This window comes from Nannobrachium achirus (genome assembly GCF_963921795.1).
Source record: "Nannobrachium achirus genome assembly, chromosome: 16".
NCBI classification, from domain to species: Eukaryota; Metazoa; Chordata; class Actinopteri; order Myctophiformes; family Myctophidae; genus Nannobrachium; species Nannobrachium achirus.
In genome coordinates, this window is record NC_137823.1 from 34531895 (window position 1) to 34555018 (window position 23124).

The window sequence follows — 23124 nt, forward strand, 5'->3', positions numbered from 1 at the left end:
TTTTACTATGGTGAAAGAAACGCAAATGCGATCTTTCCATGCCATACCTGAAGGCAGCATTCAAGAGAATTTCCAAAGCATCTTACAGTACTTTGAAAGAACTGCCCTCTCTGTGTAGAAATCCATGCCGTACACCACATCTCCAGTATTGACTGGATTATGCTTAGTTCACTGTGGTATCACGCACCGAAAATATAGCAATAATTGTTAAGATAAAAACGCAGCTGAATCATGTTTATGTTCTCGTCATGTGCTCAGAACACAAATTGAGAATGTATATGGCTATCCAATACAGATAGTTGATGTCAATATTATATTAGATCTGCGTGCCCTCTTTTCAGCTGTTAGCTTGCTGCTTTACCTGTTTACTCTTCTCATGCTCTGATTTGTTCAGGCTGAACAGCCAAATAGAGAGCTCTCTCCTCTTTGACGACCTCGGGTGATGAATGGCCACCGCTAATGGCCGACTACCGGCAACGACACGGGACACACCGCAAAAACTATGGCCGATGCATGGCAGCCATATTGGCAAGACGACATTGAGCCTCTTCTTGAACATACCACCAATGATACTAATTAAGGCTCGGTTTCATTTAGTTTAGCAGAGCCTGTCCTCCAGTGAGCCAACATACATGCACAATAGCAGCACCCTGACTCTGTCTGACCAGAATGGAACACAACCTTAATAGGTATCATTGGTAACACCTGGGAAGGAAGTAAGAACTAAGAGGTGGCCTATTTTCTTGCCAGGCCACAGACGCTCAAGGGTGGCTTTTCGCTTTTTAGGACTCTTAACCACTACACCCTACTGTACTGTACTTTGTTGATAAGGGTCCCCTCCCCTCCTTTTCTCCCTCAACACCTAAATCTCTTCACCAAAAATAGATCTGCAAGCATAACAGAGCTTGTAGATTTGCTATTTTTTTTGCTATTGTGTGCCTATTTTCGCAACTATCGTTGCCTATTATGACATGCCCCAGCACTATTACTAGACTTCTACACTTCTCATCACCCATGGCTGACGAGAACAGGAGGGGAGGGGGGTGACAAAAACGTATGCCATAAACAAAGACATAACAAAATTCCTCTTTTATTCTTGAAACATAAACAAAAAAAATGTACAATCACAATGCCAATTTCACTCACTGTTGTCAGGTCTTTTGTCCCTTTTTTGTTTTTGATTGAACGCACCACTCGCCCCCACAAATGACCTTTTTTCAGATATGAAACGTACCAGCAAAAAATCTGAACGGAGACTCGCCTCATCATCATGGGCCGAGTCGCGTTCTGATCTGACAATGTGTTCATGAGAGAGGAAGCGCTAACAATAGACATAACAAGTAAAGAAGTTTACATACAGGAGTGCGGGGGTAAAGTATGGTTTCCTGGATATCATACACGGCAGCGCCGTTTATTAATACAAGGTCAGCATCTTTGACGACAGTTTGTAAGCAACATTTACCCGAGGGGGGAAAACAAGCGTCGACCTCTCGTTTTGGGGAAAGGGGAAAAAAAAACACAAACCAACAGAACACAAACAAAGCAGATGAGGACAGAATGAGATGTCAGTGCTGCGTGGAAGTGTAAACAGTCTAAAATACCGTCGTCCTCATGACTCAAAACACTGGGGGGAAAAAAAGGTGGGATGAATTCCAACAGATGGGTATGTTTTCAATGGAGATGCTGAAACAAAATAAAATAAAAATGCTACAATCTAAGAGGCTGGTGGTTTTGTTTTCTAGTGTTGCAGGATAATAGAAGGATTGTGTCTCCTTTTCGGGCTCAAAGAGGAAATGTAGCGTGACATGTTCAATTCCATTAGCCGGGCTCAAGACATCCTCTGCAGAGATTGGCAGAGAGAGGCTGTGCATGCAGAGCTTCCATGAAAAGATTGAAGTTTGATCCATGGACCAGGCTGTTTTTCTCAAATACAAGAAAGAAAAAAAAAAGAACAGAAAAATATTGTTTTTCAAATAAATACCAACTGCCTTATGAGATCAGATTCAACTCCAATGGCCTGTTTAGCCAAATATTATATTTTCGTGTGAGTGTGGTCGTGTGCAGGCTATGCATGCGTGCATGCGTGTGACTGCACTGAAGAAGAAAACCGCTCTGCCCTGTCGGCAGCCAGCTGCAAGTGCTGCTTGAGTTTTAAACATGGAATAAGTGCTTAATGAAGACAAACATACACAACTCTCATATATTTGTTGGTTGCCACAGCCAGTCCTTTTTCTTCCTTCCTTCCTTTTTTTCTTTTTCTTTTTGAAATCTCACAAACGTTTAATAGCAAATTGGAAATATCTGCATTGCATTTGCACACTAGATTAATCCTGAGCTCACACACTACTGGGCATTGAAGGGCTAGGAGCAAATCTGTACACCATCACACTCACAAACACACACAGATACACACAGACACACAGACACACAGACACAGACACACACACACACACACACACACACACACACACACACACACACACACACACACAAACACACACACATAAGAAAACAGGAAATGGAAATGGAAAATAAATAACTTATTTTTCTTCTTTAGAAAACAATTATTTGTAAAAGAAAAAACGAGAGAAAAGAAAAATGCCTGAAGAAACATCACAGCCTCTTATAGAATATTTTACTTTTCTAAACTCAAAGAGTTTGAAAGAGGAAATAATAAAATTAATTTGTACTCGTATGTGTCAGACACCGAGACAAACTTTTTGAAAGCCATCTCAAAGCACGTGATGTGTAAACCTACCATATACGTATATGCTTCACTTATACATCGCCGTACGCCCAACATAGCCAATCTACCAGTGGTGGAAAAAGTACTCACATAATTTACTTAAGTAAAAGTATCAATACTGCAATGTAGAAATACCCCGTTACAAATAGTCTGGAATTAAACATTTACTTGAGAAAAAGTACAAAAGTACTGGTATCAAAATGTACTTAAAAGTACCAAAAGTAGAAAGTCCCATATCACATGTTTTCAAATGCACAATCTACTAGATTGTAGATAAGCTATTTTCAAATAGCTGAAATGTATGTAGGGCTGATGTGGTTAATATATGTTTTGAATAATAATAACAATCTACAAGGTAACTAAAGTTTTCCAACAATTGTAGCAGAGTAAAAGGCACAATATTTGTAGATTTGGAGGGAAGTACAAGTATTGAAAACTGGAAATACACCGGTAAAGAAAAGTACCTCAAAGTTGTACTTAAATAAAGTACTTGTGTACTTGTACTTAACCCATTTAGGCCTAGAATTATTGAATGCTTTAACTATTGAAAAATAGCAGATATACAAGGGTCCGTGGCCAAATAAATATAATTTTGGAAGTCCTTCACATGAAAAGGTTTGAGAACCACTGACATAGTAGTCTCTCAAGAACAGACTAACTGAGCTCCAGTTGAGTGAAAAGGACCTTTTCTTTGACGATGGCTATAGCCAGATTGCTGACACAGAAACATAAGGTTTTTCAAAAAACCTTTCGAAGGGTTCAAAAGACACTTATAGAATCGGGTCAAAATTCTAATTTTCAAGATTTTTCAAAAATAACAGATCTACAAGCTCGCAGCGCGGCACTCGGTGCCGCGCAGTGAGCTTGTATATCTGCTATTTTTCAATAGTTAAAGCAGTCAATAATCCTAGGCTTGCTTTCCACCACTGGCATCTACAAGCTTGTAGATGGGCTATTGTCGGGCGTGCGTCTCCGTCTGTATGACGAAGTATAAACCAGGCTATTCTAGTCTCTGGGGATATCCTTCCCCTACAATCGGACAGAGCATTCAGCTGCATTGCTTATACAGAGAAGAGGACATAGTGCAGATCCAGCAAGCCTGTGGACTTCCAGATCACCCACGGATTATTCCAGTCCTGAGGAATCATGTATCGTATAACATAATAACTGAACATTTAGGTTAGACCTGCTACTTTCTTTGGGAGTGCACTTTAAGAACACCGCTGGTCATGGCACCACCATAATCATCTTTGGGCTAAATGTCAATCTGAGTATGAATGTAATGATAATTCGTACCGCAAAGCCTCGTATTTGGTCTGAGCACAAAAATTCAAATACACACACACATTATGTATACAGTATATGTATATACTGTATATAAACAGTATGTACTGACTGTTATACTGTATATATATATATATATATATATATATATATATATATATATACCGGTATATGAAATAATTGCATCTGTGGTGCGTACTTTAGAATAAACAACAAAAAGAGAGAGAGATAGAATTTCTCCATTGGATCATTTTTTTAACCCCATCGAAGGACTTTTTTGTGGTCTGTCTCCAAGAGACACAATACATGATATTGCTCAACGAATACCAAAGGGTTTTTAATTTGGAGCCAAATCCATGTCAACGCCTAGCGAGTATGTCGGGCGCTTAATGAGCGGAGCAGTTAAGCTGAAAGTTACACCAGAAGAAACAAATGTTGCAATACTCTTTGGAAATAGCATTGAAAATATTCCACACAATTCAAATCTTTGGGTACAATAAAAAATAAAATAAAACCCCTAAAACGTCTAACTCTTTAAATTACCTATCAAAATTTTTAATTTAAACTTAGTCATATAGATGCAGCAAAAATATTCAGATTACACTTCGACTCAAGTTTTCAAATACAATACATAATTTATGGCTTTATAAGTTAAAACTCCTCAGAAAAACAAAAACAAAAACAAAAAAACGCCTCAATCCACATTAATGTTTAACCCACAATATACAAGTTAAATTAATTGGTTTTAAAGCAAATTTTATGGTTCATACCACCTACGGTAACGTACGCAATTACACTCATCACTTGCTACTCAGTGCTTAACCTGCATCTTGATATTGTCATGGTACAAAAAAAAAAACATGCTCTGCAAAAGCTGTATAGAAATACAAACACTATACAAAAAAAAAAGGAGACAGTCTCTTACAAATGTTCTGAAGCATCCCTTAGCTTGTGGATTATAATAAAACAGGGGTAATGTCTCATCCATCATCCACTTGGACCTAGTGAACCAACATTGTCTGGTGTCTTTCTCATTATTGCTGTGAGAATAACTCCCTTTGTAGTGCCTTGGTCAAAACACATTCCAGGAAGACAAGTCCACGCAGGCCTGGCCTTTCTTTTTATCTCAACCTTAATATCCCAGCAGAAAGGAAGGCAGAGACGTTTCTTTGCTGATCGTCGCTCGCAAAAACTCCCCTCTTGGGGGGGACGGGGGGGACGGGTGGAGGGGGCAAAAAAAAAGAAAGGTTTTGTGCTTTCAAACCATGACATCAGTTGACTTCTTCGCTTCTCTTGCCAACCCATAATAATAATAATCCCTGCCCCCCCCCATGCATCCACCCCCTCCCTCCAACCCCACCCCGGGTGGTGCCCCATCGTGCCTCCCCCTCTCTCAGTAGGGCCTCCAGACCGCCTCATCCATGCGGCCCCCGGGGTTGAGCACGGTCGGGGAGTTGCTGTGGCTCCCGTCGCCCTCCACGCCGCCCTCCGTCTGGCTGGGCAGGTTGGGGTTGACCAGGGAGGCGCCCCCCGTGGAGGCGCTAGTGCAAGGCGGTATCATCCGCGAGGGCGAGCGGTCGCCGCCGGGCACCATGGAGAACTGGTAGGAGCCCGAGGAGGCGCCGTAGTAGAGATAGGGCGTGCTGCTGGTCTGGAAGGGCCCGCTCTGGCTCTGGGTGGAGCCCGGGTAGGGCGGCGGAAGGTAGGTGTGGTAGTGGGCGCTGCCCAGCGACATGGCGGAGGTGACGGGCGGCGTGTAGGTGAAGGTGGCCGGGTAGTGCATCCGCGGGCTGGAGAAGCGGCTCTCCGTCAGGGAGGAGAGGCCCGGGAACTGGCGCTCAAACTGCCCCGGGAACGGACTCAGGTCGGACGAACCTGCACGCAACGCAGAGAGAGACATGCATCCGTTTAGAACAGGGGTCTTCCATGTTTTCAGGCCAAGGACCCCTTAGTTGAGAGAGAGATGAAGCAGGGACCCCCCCACAACCTTTTCAGAGATTCCATTTAGTTTCATTGTTTGACAGCACAATCATCAGTGTATTTTGGATTCATGTCAATTTGTGTTTTCAGATATTTAACCACTTGAACCGTCAATACTTAATAAACTTGACCTTTCACTATGTACTTAGTCTGCTCTACACCAAACCTCTTTGCCAAAAATAGACGATCTACAAGCTCGCAGCGCGAGGCGTTGTGAGCTTGTAGATCGGCTATTTTTGGCTAAAGTTCTCAGAATAAGGACAATAGGGTTCAAGTGGTTAATATAAAAAGGGAGAAAAAAGTTTCTATCACACAAAGATTTGGAGGACCCCCTGTAGTAACTCTGAGGACCCTCTAAGGGTCCCGGACCCCCTGTTGAGGACCCTTTTTAAGATCAATGGTAGTCCTGCAGACAAAACATAATCATTAAATGGAAATTGAAAGAATAATCACAAACTATACTATAAAAACTGGCCAAACATTGGCCAAATTGACAAATCATAAGAAAGAGAAAAAATTCTAAATAGCTCATAGCTGATCTACAAGCTTGATCTACAAGTTGATCGTCTATTTTCCCTATATTTATCTGTGGAACCGAGTAAAACCAAGTAATGCCTCAACTCCTACAATTCCAAGTGCTTGTCAGGGTGGGGTCCCAGTCCCCAGTTCAAATATGATTATTTGGCCTGAAAAGGTTGAGAATCACTGCTGTAGATCAATTATGCATACAGACATACTAAATACGTATGTAGAATTATAGATACATAGATAGGCATTATGTAAGCCTTAGTATTCATTACGTTTTAATCCTTTGCTGTTTGTCAGTCTTGATCGTGTGCGATGTGGCTTTGGACTCCGATACAAAAGTTGTTGTACTTTGTCTTGTTCATGTGATTGACTATAACGAGTTAGTCCGCCGGGACACCAAACAGTAGTAAATTGAATTGTATAGCAGCGAGCGAAAGCCAGTTGTTTCAAACCCAGTTAAACAATTAGGAAAAGACTTGGGGATATAATGCATTTTGTGGGCTCAGCATTCATTAAAAAAAAGAAGAAAAAGAAAAGGGGATACAAAAAAAAAGCAATACACTTCAGTTGAGTTTTTCACTTTGACTTTTGAGTTTTGATCAAATTAACAAATACACACAGCAGAGGTCCCGAGCATGCTTGTGCGTTAATATGTTTACCCTGCTCCATATTTATGTCTCTCTCGGCGTGTGTTGGCGCATGTTTATGTGTATCTGCGTGATTGTTTATGCATGCACCGCGTGTGCATACGTATGAGAACCCGTATGGATGTGCGCGCGTATGTGCGTGCATGGGCTCTCTCGTACTGTATGTGTGTGTGTGTGTGTGTGTGTGTGTGCGTGTGCGTGTGCGTGTGCGTGTGTGTGTGTGTGTGCGCGTGTGTGTGCGTGCGTGTGTGTGTGTGTGTGTGTGTGTGAATACTGTATGCACATAAAGAGCAGTTGGGATGAATCAGAAGCAGCACATGTGGAAACACTTTGGGGAGAAACTGTTTCCATGAGATCCATAATGAGGCAAGGCTGAGCTCTGATGTGGCTCCTCTCCTTGCCTCCCATCGGCTCCACAACGTGCGTGTGTGGTGTATACGCGCGCTCACGTCGTCAGCGTGTCTGTCTGCATGTCTATGCGATTGTACGCATGCGCGCGCGTGTCTATTAGAAAACGGAGAGCGTGAGTAGGACCCTCCATCTCTCTTTCCCCATCACCCCCCATCACCCCGCCCCCGGTTCCTCTCTCTCTCCTCTATGCTTTGTCCCAAAAAAAAAAGAAACGTTCCTAAAAAAATTAAAAACCGCTAAACTGGCTGTGGCGAGCATCATGCTTCCAGGGGCCCAGAGAGTCTGAAGGAGAATACAGAGGCGTCAATTGGGGATGGCGAGGTATGGCTGCTGCCATAAAAAAAAGTACTTCTTAAAATAAATTAATAATAGTTACCTACTTCCTCCTGAGGGGGGATATTCTGTATTTTTCAGCCCAACCCAGCTGATTCGCTGCCCACAAGGAGCGCGTGAGCAATTAGGGGTTAAGAGTCTTGCTCAGGGACACGACAACGACATTGCTACCCTGGCCTGGAATCAAACCAGGGACAACCAGGGACTCTGGTTCCCCAGGCGGGCTTCCTAACCCTTCAGCCATCATGCCTGTTGCATAAGGTATGGCAACATGACTAGTGTCTTGCACGCTCGCGGTCATGTTACCATACCTTAGCTTTTTGCTGAACTGACGCCACTGGGAGAATAGGAGGTCTTCACCCCCTTCTCTCACTCCCTCACCCCCTCCTCATCCTCCTCGCTCGCTCTCTCAGTCTCCTTTCAGTGGTTGAGTCCAGCCACTGCGCTCTTATCATAAATCACTAGGCGTCTTCCGTGTCACCATGTCTGCCTGCGCGAGGGCGGGGGTGAGAGGGGTACGCGAGTGTATATTTGGGAGTTTGGGGGGAAGAGGGGGTGGGGGAGGTGGGACAGTGAATATGCGCGGGGCAGAAATTCGCGAAGCCGGGGCTTTTGTCGCCATGCAGCCACGCAGCGTCAGATAGCATATGCTGTCAATTAAAGACTCTTTCTTTTCTTTTTTTTTTTTTTTTACTTCCTCCCTCATGAGTTCCGTTTGATTTCTCCTAGCAGGAATAGTAGGTGATTGTCTGCGACACAACAGAGGAAGCAGTGTGATCTCAGAGACGCGCGTGCGACGCCGGGGCAGGGGGAACGTTCAATGCACTCCCCGCTTTTAACATTTTGGACCGGGTTGCGGTGTGTGGGTGGGGGACGAATGGAGGACGAGTGTGTGTGCGTGCGTGTGTATGATGGGGGGGGGGGGGTTTCTGTGATGATGAGCCAGGTTGAGCTTCATTAGCTGTTAAATGAAAGCAGAGCCTCTGTGTCGTATAAATATTTGGACACGTTCTACAAACGCGAGAACTCTTCGGGGCCCCCACTTCCGAATTCAGTGCTCGAAGCGACTGATGATGAACTTTTGCGATCGGCTCATTTGTGCTGCTGACAGTAAAAAAGGACCCCTTATATACTTAGAGGTTCGGCGGCGGCACGCACTGAAAACAGACGACCTAACAAGCTCACTCGTCGCACTCACACTGTGAGCTGGGAGATCGGCTATTTCCGGCGCGTGACACCGCAGCGCAACTGAGTATAAAATCGCGCCTGAACATTTCGTGACAAGAGCCTCTTGTTGTTAGGTATGTTTTCAGGTATGTGTCTCATGTGCATGTGTGTGTGCGCATGGGTATGTGTGTGTGCGTGTGTCTTGTGTGTTTGTTTGTGGGTGAGGTTGTATTTGTGTGGATGTGTGTCTCAGTGTGTGAATGGGACGATAAGCGATATTATCGTTTATCGTGATAAAAAAACACTCATGATAATCATATTGTGGAGATTGAACTTATCGTGATATCGTCCTCCATCATGCACTGGGATCAATTTACCTTTTATTTGCCGAGCTGTATATCCGGTACCACTTAAACCCTCTATAATTGGTAAAAGGTACTTATAATATACGTACTTGATACAGTCTTTTTTTCCACTCTCTATCAAATGTCTTTGCCAAAAAATAGCCGATCTACAAGCTCACAACGCGTCGCGTTGCAACGCGTTGTAAGCTTGAAGATCGGCTATTTTTTGGCAAATGTTCCGCCCCAGGATAATGGATTTGGATTATCGCGGTAATATCGTAAATCGCGATTTCTTTGGTCACAATAATTGTGATATGAAATGTTCATATCGTCCCATCCCTAGTGTGTGTGTGTGTGTGTGTGTGTGTGTGTGTGTGTGTGTGCGCGCGCGCGTGCGCGCGTGGACACGCGAGTGTAGCACGCATACCAGCCCCGTTGCTAACTTGCCAGTATGTCCTGGATGCGGCAGGGATACTGTTACAGGTACTGTAGTAAGCGTCACCTGGCGATGTGTCAACGTGATCTCCTGAGATCTGAGACCCTTAGTCACATCACTTAGGAGGTATTACACACTAGAGGTGTGCGTGTGTGTGTGTGCGTGCTCGCGCGCGTGCGTGCATGTGTGTGTGTGCGTGCGTTTCTTTGAGAACAAAGCCCCTGACGCTACCGAGATGAAAGCGAGCAGGGGAAAGACCGAGCTAATCAAAGCTGACAGGGCAGCTGGCTGGCTTTCAAACTCCTTCTCTTGATGCACAGTCACACCACAGCGTCGCTTAATCGCTCACCCTTTGGCTTGAGGCACACGGAGGAGGAATTAGGGTGTAGTACATTAACACAAAGAAACAGAGAGATAAAGAGAGAAAGAGTGGGTGGGGGGTGGGGGGGGAGAGGGAGAGGGAGGGAGGGGGAGAGAAATCACAGGGGAGTTGAAAGAAAAAGTTTCACCTGGCACCGGGTCAAACAGGTGTACGCGGAAGAAAACTTGTCTGGCGGTATTTAATGTAGTCTTTCTTGTTTTGTTTTTTATGTGTTTTTTTTTTTTTCTTCTTTTCCTTTCCTTTTCTTTAAGGAATACTCATGTTTAGGTGGAAAAGGACAAATTAGAACACAGATGCTGCTGTTATGGCACCGCGGACTGGGCTAATGCAATTACCCAGAATGCTTTGGGAGAGTGGCGTATCGCTATAAAGACGCTTTATTTGTCCCTCACGAGCCTGTTATTATCCCCGGGCCTGTTATTACCCATACTCCACTGGGATCAAAGACTTGGAGCGAGGAAAAAAAGGAAACAATCGTGTGTGTGTGTGTGTGTGTGTGTGTGTGTGTGTGTGTGTGTGTGTGTGTGTGTGTGTGTGTGTGTGTGTGTGTGTGTGTGTGTGTGTGTGTGTGTGTGTGCAGGGGCGTCACAAGGGGTAGGAAAGTGGGACTGAGTTACTAGGGCCCAAGGTGGTGGAGGGGCCTTAATTATTTTATACTTTAGCTATAGAAAAATAGCAGATATACAAGCTCACAGCGCGGCACCGAGTGCCGCGCTGCGAGCTTGTAGATCTGCTATTTTTGAAAAGTTGTGAAAATGTGTGCACATATTTGAATATATGTATTTGTTAAGCGAACATTTGTAACTCAAATTTTGCTTCTGGTGGGGTCCCCTGGAACTCAATATTTTGAGATGGGGTCCGTGGCCAAATACATACAATTTTGGGGGTCCTTCACATGAAAAGGTTTGAGCTCCACTGACATAGAAACATAGGTTTTTCCTAAAAACCTCAGAAGGATTTGAAATATTCAAAGATTTTCATGATTTTTCAAAAATAGCAGATCTACAAGCTCGCAGCGCGGCACTCGGTGCCGCGCTGTGAGCTTGTATATCTGCTATTTTTCAATAGTTAAAGCACAGGGGCCCTGCAGTGAATCCTTATACCCAGGGCCCAGAATTTGGTGTGACGCCCCTGTGTGTGTGTGTGTGTGTGTGTGTGTGTGTGTGTGTGTGTGTGTGTGTGTGTGTGTGTGTGTGTGTGTGTGTGTGTGTGTTTTTCTTTTTTCCTTTTCCCCTTCCACTGTTTAAAAGAAGCCATCCAAACCGCTTTTGGAGAGGGAGTTGAACTGACAACAAGCCTCATTCCTCCCGTTCATCTTATGATGAGCTAATAGCCGCTCGTTGTGGTAATAGGGTTGTGTTGAGTTCCAGGCAAATAGTAGCATATCATTTTTTTTTTTTCAACAGTGGTGCTGCGGGTTTAACCGTGATGTCATAATGATGACGTTTGCTTCTGCCCAAATATGGAGGGGCGGTGGATCTGAGATTATGAATAAACATTGACAAAAGATCCCTTGGGATTGACTTCTTTGGCCTACTGGCATTATCCTCAAGACAACTGCTGTTGATCTGTGGCGAGTGCTTTGCGAGATTAGCCGTTTTGGGGGAACATACATACAGTACGCATGCACGCACACAGAGACACACACATACAGACAAACTCTCATGTAGACAGCTAGCCCCTTATACTGTAGGTAACACCAGTGTTGTTTTTGACAGCAAATTTTGATTTAGTTTTAGTCATAGTCTTTTGAATAAAATCTCATTTAGTTTTAGTCATAATTTAGTCACCTGAAAAGTATTCGTTTTAGTCAGAAATTTTTGGCAGGCCTTGATGGCATTGTAATGACTGATTTTACACTTGGTTGTGTGCTGAAAATAGCCGACCTGCGACGCGTTGTGAGCTTGTAGATCTGCTATTTTCAACACGCAACACCTGAGAGCAACCAAACATAAAATGACTCTCTTCTCCACTAGTCCCTCGTTTTAGTCTAGTTTTTATTTTGTTGATGAAATTGTCAATATATTTACCGTAGTTTTAGTTTTAATCACAGCTTAGTTTTTATTTAGTTTTATTTAGTTTTCGTCAGTGAAAAAAACGCAGTCGACAAACATTTTTCGTCATAGTTTTAGTCAACAAAATCACGCCGTAAGAACAACCTCCATCTCTTTCACAAACAGGTATAGTTTCGGGGCTCTGATTTTCCCAACCTGAGATCAACACAAAACATGGCATCCTTTTAGTTGTATCTGGTAAGAGTTTCATTATTATTAACCACAATTCTCGCCTATAAATGACAAGAACAAAATATGGACGTTAAAATGTTTACTTTTCAGCAGAATTATGTGTTTGTATCGTTTTCCATTAATTTCCTGCAGTTTTCTGCTTCAATGCAATTTCTAGCTGACAGGAAATGTCCCAGAGTTAATCCTGAGCAGGCTAGACATGGAGCGATGAGTCGCGTCAATGTCTGCATGCGTGCGTAACACATGCTGGTATAGAGCGGATACGGAAATTGCATTTGTCCGTGCCTGTGTGTGTGTGTGTTCAAATTAATGGATAAAGTAGGCCAGACCCATTGATAGAGAGAGTTACATCACTTACGTCGACTCCCATAGTAAGCGTGGAAAGCCTATTTACTGGTGGGAAGCTAACTTAGCCTAGCTTACTGGAGCCTGTTCTCATTCTTAGCGAGCCTCTGCCCCGTCCGCCCCCATTAATTTTTCACTCGCTGGTAAGTAGACTAAATCACGTCTTTTTCACTCTTTTAATAATGTTATCTACCTTAGAGAGGCCCGTGAATGCGTTAAAATGGTGAAAAAGACGTGATTTGGTCTACTTACCAGCGAATTAATGACTCGGCTAGAATGGGGGCGGACGGGGCAGAGGCTCGCTAGGACGCCATGCAAAGCCACTTTCGGTCTGCGGCGAGTTCAAAGCGTGACGCCACTCTCCCTAGAACACACTGAAGTAGGCGAGCTCTATGACGAATTACAGCATGCTCTGACAGCATGCTGACTCTCATGCTCTGACATCAATGTGATGTCAGGGGAACCAAATCCCTTTTATGCCCATATATGGAGATCCCTGTGATGCCAGTGGAACCAAATCCCTTTTATGCCCATATATGGAGATATGGAGATCCCTGTGATGCCAGGGGAACAATCCCTTTTATGCCCATATATGGAGATCCCTGATGTCATCAATATTAAGCCCATATCTGTGAATATTTATAGGTACCAGGGGGCTTAGACCCCACCAATTTCTTCACCCGCGGCGTGCGCCCGAGACAGTTCCATCAAGGGTCTAGGCCTAGGGTACCTGGAATGCGCCTGGGGACGTCACTGATGGCGGGCAGGCCTGTGGCTCGGCTAGAGGACAGAGGGGTGGTGGAGTGGACCGAGGGCGACGTCATGGGGCTCAGGTAGGACGGGTAGGTCTGCTCGTACGACCAGGGAGGAGAGCCCTGGGACTGCCGGGGGTCTGGAGGGAAGCATGGAGGGAGGGAAAGAGAGAGAGAGAGACGGAGAGAGAAAGAGCAACAGTGTGAGAAATGTAACCACATGAACCATAGCGTCCCTATTCTGGGAGCAATCAATTGGCGAAAATAGCAGATCTCCAAGTTTGGTGATCTTCTATTTTCTGAGAGGTTTGGTGTAGAGAGAAAAAGGTGCAGGCCAAGTATAGAGCTGTGAGTGTGAAGGTACTCAAACGGTGCTCTGATAACTGAGCAGTGCTGGCTTTGTCACGCTGTTTCTAAAGTCCAAATAGAAGGCACGGAATAGCCTTCCGACTGACGATAACGCTAAAGACCACTCGTTCTCCCGGTGTGTGTCTCTCTCTCTCTCTCTCTCTCTCTGCGCTGGTGTTTTGAGGTTAAGTATTGGTTGGACCTCTTATGCAACGTCCTCGGTAATGATACACATCTAATGTTTACCCTCCAAGAGAAGTTCTTCCTGTTTGTCTCATAAAACATCACGCTGCAGCTGAGAGCCTCGCTGGCACACAACCAAGGATGTAAACACACACGCACACACACACACACACACACACGCATGCACACGCACACACGCACACATGCACACACACACACACACACACACACACGCACACATGCACGCACGCACGTACAGTGCATGCACACCAAGAAATACACTTTATATCTGTGCTCAGACGGAACTTTTACCTCCCGTACCATTGTGTGACTGAAGCTGTGTGTGATTTACTGAGATACATTACAATGATGGGGTGCACTTTCAGAATGTACTACTGACGTTACTTACAGTCACCGGTAAGTAAATACGACACTGCACTCGGACGTGTGCTATTGAAGCATGACCTCAAAACTTTTACACTCAAGTTGCAGTTACGGTAGCTCGTTCCGCTTGCACACGGAATTAATTCCTGTTCCGGGCAAGCAGGACATTTGTTCTAATCTGTCTAACGGTCCCTGAAACTATCCCCTCTCTCTCTCTGTGGGGCGAACAGCCGGTCGAGTGGCTGACAGGCGAAATGGGCCTGTGACGAGGTCTGACAAGCACGGCCGATCGGGTGGCAGACATCCCAAAGTCGTGAGAGATGGGGTTACCTTCCTGGATGCAGGTGCACCTATGGAGGGACACGCAAACCTCTCTGAGGCAATCTTGACATCTGACTGTTCCGTGGCAGAACCGTTATGTTGCCCCCGTTAGCGTGAACATGTGACTCCTGTTCCAGGTGTGACATTTCACCTGGTGTAAACGTCTGCTGGCTCGACCCGGTGGCTCAACCCGGTCGGTGGCTCGCCTAGCGTTGATACGCAGCCGACCGCGGATAAAGGGCAATGAGGCCGCAGCCACTACAGATTCCAATTCTGGTCGTAAAAGCCAAAGAGAGATGATGGGACTCAACTCATTTGCGGTCTGCTTCCATACAAAACAAAGTAGCCTACACAGTCAAATCCTGAGTGTTAATTTAACTCAGTGGACCTGTATGGCCCATTTTTACTCAGCGAAATTAACTTAAATTAACTTACTGTATAGGAAGCCCTATATTATTTGTCGTACGAGGGATAGCGAAATTACCATATAACAACTCATCATGAGCATTGTGAGCTTGTTGCTGGAAAATAAATAAATAATAATAATTTTTAATTTTTGGACATTCCTTTTAACGTTATGAACCTTATGAACCCCTATTAATGACATGCCCAGAGTAAGGTTGCTAAGGTGTGACGTGGTCCAATCAACACTCAGGATGATTATTGCTGGGTAGAAATGAAGGAATCACATTTAACGCAACAGAGAGCGTCTTAAATCTAAGGGAGCTGTGCTGTGAGCCTCACCGGTTATCTGCGTCTGACCCTGGGGGTTGAAGCCGTTGGGCCCGGAGTTAAGGGGCGGCCGGGGGCCCTGCGTCGGCACGGCGACCCTCATGGTGGTCTGGCGTATCCTCTCCAGCTCACTGAGGCGGTCCGAAAACAGGCCCGTCTTAGGGGGGTCTTCCAGCTTCTGACGATGCCCTGTGGGGACACACGGCCAGTCAGCCTACTACTGCACAGAGAACAGCTGGAGATGGAGGCTCCATAGTCATTTACATTCAATGTCAAAATAAGTGTAAATGACTTATAGAGCTTCCATGATGCTGTTTTCCAGATAAATGTCAAGTGCAAGCATAGAATGAGCTTTGACGACTAAAGCCTACAGGCTCCAGCATTATAAGGCTCAGAGCCAAACTAAAGTCCACTAAAGTCCTGAGTGTTCGATAACCACATGAACCCAAGCATCCCTATTTTGGCCATGTCATAATAGGTGATCATTTTGCAAATAATAGCAAGCTAGATCGTCTTTTTCCGTCAAAACGATTTGATGTAGAGGGCAAAAGGTGGGAACCAAGTATACACAGGGACCATAGGCAAAGAAGTATAGAGGGTTTAACTGGACATGTAAGGGTCAGGGGTTTCGCTGTGCATTCATTGGTATGACCCTAAAACCATGTATGACAGGATTGAGCTGAGAGGAGGATGTGTTGTGTTTAGTAAATTCACACATATACCACAATTACAACTCAACATACAAACTAATGAGGTTCATTAACAGTGAATCATCCGCTCAGGCCAGCCATTCTTCCATGGTGCCTACCAAATGGAACAACACCAAATATATTACTCCTCGTTTTCAGACCTCCCCGATGCGCCCCGTGTGCCCCAGACTTGAACCATGGGAACCATCGCTCAGCTGCGCTGCTGCTACCTCACCTAGGCTCCCGACCAACACTCATCCCTTACGGCTGACTAATGTGTGCCTGTGTATCGCGGGGTCCAGAAGTGGTTATCTTGGCTGACGCTCAGGTTTATGTCAGTCGAGCTTCCCCCATGCGTGCTGTGCCACGCCGCGCCGCTGCCGTGTCATGTTGTGTGCCTCGCTGGGTAAACACAGCGTGGGCTCACCGTACAGAAAGCAGAGACTTCTGGCTGGAGAGAGAAGGATGCTACATCCTGGCTGGAAACAAAGACTCGGGAGGTCGGAACTTACCCAGCATCACCCTGCCCACGAGAGAGAGAGAGAGCAGGGACGTGCTGGGCCCCTGATTCAGCCCGGGAAAAAGAGTTGGAGAGGCCCTCATTGTGCACTATAGAGAGAGATCTCTCTCTATAGCGCTGCTGCTACTCAAAGATTTGCCATTTCAGATCATGACAAGTGACAAGCCAGTGGGCCAATTACATGAGTTATATTTCGTCGTTGTCGGGTGGAAACCTTGTATGTCCAAAACCGTTTTTTTTTTTTTTTTTTTTTTTTATCAGGTTTTTTTTTTAATCATTTAAAAAATTATTTAAACTAGTGAAAACAGCCGATCTACAAGCACACAACGCCTCGCGGTGCGAGGCGTTGTGTGGTTGTAGATCTGCTGTTTTCACTACTTTTGTGCAACGGCCTTGTATGATGAAGCAGGGAAATTTACAAATTTGAAACTTGGAGATACAAGGTTTCTGCCCGACAGTGACGATTTACTTTGTTGGCCGCCCAGTCCCCAAAATGGAACAAAGGCCGACATTTTATTTGTATTTTTTTCCTAATGGCCGGCCTGGACCGGCCGGGAAAGAACCAGCCGTTCGGGAGTTGTCCCGCTTTTCCCAATGGCCAGCACGTCCCTGAGAGAGAGAAAGAGAGAGAGAGAGAGAGAGAGAGAGAGAGAGAGAGAGAGAGAGAGAGAGAGAGAGAGAGACTCTTCCTCAGGTAAACACAGTCTCTCACGCCATCGGCCCATTATCCCCACAGGAGTCGTGGCCTATGCCAAATCTATTCTGCCCCTTCTCTCTCAGCCGCATTCCTACACCTATAATTTTACACTCTTTATATCCCTGGTTCTATTCTTAACCCTCCTCTGTCAAGCTGGTAACATGATGCTGTACGTCCTCCCCGACGACCCCACCCACGGCCCCCACAATACACAAACAACCACGTATGTGTGCATACGTGTTTACGCACGTGTGTGTGTGTGTGTGTGTGTGTGTGTGTGTGTGTGTGTGTGTGTGTGTGTGTGTGTGTGTGTGTGTGTGTGTCTAGGCCAACGCATCTCTATTCCAACAGCCCTGCACTGCTGCTGCTATAGGGGACTTTACCATGAGCCCAGGTGTATAGTCTATGAGCAAAGAAACACAGAGGCCTGTAGACACGCAGGCTGACAGGGCTCTGTGTCTGTGTGTCTGTCTGGTCCTGCACTGGTTCCACTGTAAAGGCGCTTAAGTAAATATCAAACAGAGGAGAGAGCAGAAACTCCTGCTGTGCTTGGCGGAGCTCCAGCTGGCCCACGCTAGCAGCAAACAGCTAGAGAGCTACCTCACAATCCTGCCCAACCTGCCTGCATGCTGCCTGGGCTGGGAACAAAGGGCTGGCACTCACCCTAACACTCTGCTGGGGCGGATATGAAGAGAAGCAAGGGGGAGAGAGGGAGAGGAGAGGAGAGGAGAGGAGAGGAGAGGAGAGGAGAGGAGAGGAGAGGAGAGGAGAGGAGAGGAGAGGAGAGGAGAGGAGAGGAGAGGAGAGGCGAGGAGAGGAGAGGAGAGGAGAGGGATGACTCAGAGTTTTCTTTAGATCAATGACAAAGCCCAAAGTGACTCACTCAGTACGTGGTGCGAGGAGCCAGCTAGCGTTGCCACGACCACACACTGTAACTGTCTGGTTTGAACAGCAGACAATGCAGCGGCGCACAGAGACAAGTTGAAGAGATTGTATAGATTCCACTCCAGATATTCGGTGTACTGATATAACTATTTCAGCCTTCACAACAAAGGCACACCACCACCCATTACAGCCAGCCAGCCAGTGACGTGCAGTCAAGAGTCTCAAGACAGGTAGTGCCTACCTGGGTAACACACACACGCACGCGCACACACACACACACACACACACACACACATGCACGTGCACCGCGTACACATGCTCACGCACACATGCTCACACACACACACTCGCACACACAAACACACACACTTTATGCTGGTTACCAATGTTGGGTGAATGGAAACCATTTTACAAGTTGGCGCATTGCACACTTCTGTCACATACTGTCACCAAGTATAACCTTCATGTGCATTCTTGGCGCACTCACAGAAAAAAAGCACTATAGCCAAGAACTAGCCAAACAATTCATTTCCCTGCCACGATCCCCCTGGGACGACACTTCTTTACTGCTTCTCAGAGAAAAGCCTACACGTTAGCAAGTTGCTCAATGCTGCATTTGTGTCCGGGATATATATATATCACCACCATTTTACTGTATCTGAAAGCTCACCTATCTTGGGGGTAGTTGTATACGGTTATCATTATTAAGGCTGATTAATTTTCATTGTACAGGTTTGACATATTGCATTTAGCAATCTGTTCAAATCTTTTTTTCAGGATTAAAATAAAAAATAGCAAAAGTAGCAGATCTACAAGCTCAAAATATGTTGATTTGCGCCCATTTTGAGCTTGCAGATCTGCTCATTGTGATACTTTTGTGTGACGCTGTAGTTACAGTATGACATCAATTTATGGGGGAAAAAAGAAAAAAAGCTCCGGCCAGATAACAACGATATGCATTGTCACTGTCAGGGTTTTTCAAGGACAACAGGAAACATTGTCTATTTTTGCTACTTTTGTGTGACACTCATGATGAAGTAGGGTATTGATTTATGGAAAAAACACAAGTTGAAATGTGTATATATTATAGACAGCCACTGACTTCTGCTAAGCTGAGAGCATTTTCACAGTGTGGCCGAAGGCCAAGCCGTCTATAACGGTTTCTATACTGTACATACAGTATGTAGACCAGTAGCAGCTAATGCTGCTACCGTATATATACGGTATATATGCATGGACAATGACGTCATGAAACAGAACCACCCCCAGCCATAAATGAATGCAGCAGGAACAGACCGCACAATCAAGAAATGCCTGGTGAATGAAAGTGAAACTCGTAAAAAGTGTGAAGGTTGTATTGTAGTTGAAAATGTATTGCGGGTGGAAGCCTCATAATTATGTCCAAAACTGTCACTTTTCAGTATTCAAATTCAAAAGTAGCAAAAGTAGCAGATCTACAAGGTCAAAACGTGTCGCACCGTGTTGCGTTTCGAGCTTGCAGATCTGCAACTTTTTAAGAAAAGTTAAAATGTGGAGATTGTGGAGAAGGTTTCTGCGTTGGTCGAGAGGTTGCCCCACTCCTTTGTGGTATTCTTGTCACAGTATATCTGAGCATACCGCATTGCCATTTACCCATCCTATTAGGAGCAGTGGGACATTTCAACACATAGACAGACAGAGGGACTAACCGGGGACTTTCTGAATCCCGGGCGGTTTCTCCACCCATTCAGCTACGGCTGCATCAAATGACATGCTTTGAGGGCTCTCTCCACTTTTTTGAAATCTACTGTATGCATGTAAAACCTTTTTATGTCCACTGAATCCCCCAAGTTACAGGCAAAGTATTTTGCCATCTCCACTAGCCGACATGACCACCAGCAGCCAGTTTATATGATTCTGTTCTGATTCTGCCGCTGAGCACCACATTGTGATGTGGGTCAGGTGACTTAATTTGCAAACCTCACACCTACTGTATAAACCTAAAGCCTAGATGGGGAGCCCATGCACACTATTATTCGACTATGGACCCTATTTTGGGGAAAGGCACAAACTGGCGCAAAGCATGGCAGTTGGGGCAAGGCGATGATTTTATTTTGATCCTTGAAAACGTACAGCCCTATTTTATGAACCATGAACTAAAACATCAATAGTAGCACCTTTTAAATTGATGTGCTTTGACAGCCAATTGAGCATGAGTGGCAGGGTAAACACAACACAGAGCCAAAGCGGAGGCGGTGAGTGACAGATAGGGAGATAATGACTTTAATGCCTTGTTGATGTGTCATCATCAACATTTGAAAACAAGACAATCTCATCATTATTGTCACGCCATCGCTGTCACCATCATATATTTGGCTGACTAGGACACAGAGCGGGACGAAGAAAATGCAGCTGTTTGTCCATTCACGTCTATAACTCATTGATGACACGTCGCCGTCACAGCCTGCAGATAATTTGTGCCTTGTCGCTGGAGGAGGTTCTTCCTCCTTATTGTGTGCGCAGGCCGTCGTGCCCAGTCCATCACGGCGTTTTCCCTTCGCGACAGACTGCATTTTATCCCCCCCAAAAAAGCACCACGGGGACAAAGTGGAGCTTTGTGCACGCCCGTCTACTAGTGATGGGAAACAAATAGCATGGGAGACTGCAGGAGTAGACGAGTAGACGGGGGGGGGGGGAGAGACTGACTGACGCGACGGGGAGGAGGCGCAGAGGAGAGAGGAGGAGACCCTGATGACCAGTAAATTAACCCATTCAGAACGGGGTACAAATTATTGTGTATCATTGTTTCATGCTTTAACTATTGAAAAATAGCAGATATACAAGCTCACAGCACGGCACCGAGTGCCGCGCTGCGAGCTTGTAGATCTGCTATTTTTGAAAAAACGTGAAAATTAGAATTTTGACCCGATTCTATAAGTGTCTTTTGAATCCTTCTATGTTTCTATGTCAGCAATCTGGCCGGCCATCGTCAAAGAAAAGGTCCTTTTCACTTAACGGGAGCTCAGTTAGTCTGTTCTTGAGAGACTACTATGTCAGTGGTTCTCAAACCTTTTCATGTGAAGGACCCATAAAACTATGTATTTGGCCGCAGACCCCCATCTCAAAATATTTAGTTCCAGGGACCACCCAGAAGCAAAATTTGAGTTACAAACGTTCGCTTTAAAAATTACATACATTCAAAGATTTGCACACATTTTCACGACTTTTTCCAAAAATAGCAGATCTACAAGCTCGCAGCGCGGCACTCGGTGCCGCGCTGTGAGCTTGTATATCTGCTATTTTTCACTGGTTAAAGCATTCAATAATTCTAGGCATAAATGGGTTAAAGAGCGCTGGACGGATCCCACTCCAGTCGAGGAGACATTGGGCGGCGCTGAGCAGCAGGGCTATAGGATCCTCCCTGTAGTGCGAGAGCGAATGGTGAAATAGTTAAGAGAACAGAGTAGGCTGCGTTTAGGATTTCGACATCCATCCTCTGGGACGGCCCCCCGCTCCCCCCCCTTTCTCCCCGAAATACAGACAGACAGGCAAGTCAGACATTCACGGTTCCTTAAGCACACTGTATATGTATATTTAGAGAAATAAAGACAAATTCGATCTGCCTGAGAAAGCCAGGGATTGTGTTGTACTGCAAGCACGGAATCCGCTGGCAACTGCCGCCACTCTGCCACTGTTGAGACACATTTGACGAATGTGAGGCAAGGTCTGATTTCACAACAACATCACGAGTTCTTCATCAAGCCTCGCGGACGTGATGCGTGCACCGACGGTCGTTCGGGGGCCGCTCTGTCGCTCTCGGCTTACGCCGCGAGCGAAGAGACTATATGTATACCCAGGGCCAAGGAAACCTATGTGCAACCCCAACAAACACACGCACGCACGCACGCACTCACGCACACACACACACACACGGCCCTCCAGGACAGGAATGCAGGGACGTCAACCACCGCATTATCGTCCAATTCACACTCCCCCAAAACAGGCCAGACCTCAAGTCCATTAGTTTAGCAGCCTTGACAGTAAATACAGTTCCTCATGAGTTAATTACACCTCTAAGCCGACAACTGTTGCCAAACACAAGACGTCTCAGCTGTTTTATCGGAACCCTAGCAGGGCGGAGGAATGAGCCCGGGGTATTTAAAGGAGCGGGAAAAAGGCAGGGTGATTTCACTGCCGGAGGGGAAAGTCCCTGAGATTCCCATCATCCCTGTGAAAACAGCGGAGATTTTTCGATAGCGCCTGCCACTTCCCTGCCCAGCCGGCAGCCGGAAACACGGACAGATTCAGACCAGATGTGAGCATGCGCATGTGCGTGCAGACACACACACACACACACACACACACACACACACACACACACACAGTCACATGGATACCTGCACGCAGCCAAGCATGCACGTACATACCGGTACATACAGTACATGCATGTTTGCGCACAGAAACGTGTGCATGTGTACAACAACACACAGATGCATGCAGGTATACACGCACCCGTGCATCCGGTGCACCAAACACATAAACTGTAGCATGCATCCTTGCACAGATAGGCCTGCACTCGTGCTATACGAGACCCCCACACCCACAGCAAAACACACGTGCGGGGCAAACACTAAACCGCAGACCTTCTCATTCAGTAATAACACCTCCCTCGCAGATAACATCGCGCACTGCATTCCCTGAATGGACCCTGATCCCTGAACAGTGTTATTTCAGCCTCCGCAGAGTCACAGGCCACGATTGTCCTCCCTCTACCGCTGATCTGAA

General features: G+C 45.7%; 1 protein-coding gene across 1 annotated transcript in view; it reads right to left on the reverse strand.

Moving 5' to 3' along the window:
• Positions 1-5423: 5423 nt before the first annotated feature.
• Positions 5424-23124, reverse strand: part of runx2b (RUNX family transcription factor 2b) — a gene marked incomplete at both ends in the record, with an annotated part of 75551 nt that continues 57850 nt past the window's right edge. Inside the window, 3 exon segments of the mRNA XM_080744001.1 lie at positions 5424-5905; positions 13580-13741; positions 15582-15758. Of these exon segments, the coding sequence (XP_080600127.1) occupies positions 5424-5905; positions 13580-13741; positions 15582-15758 (821 nt within the window).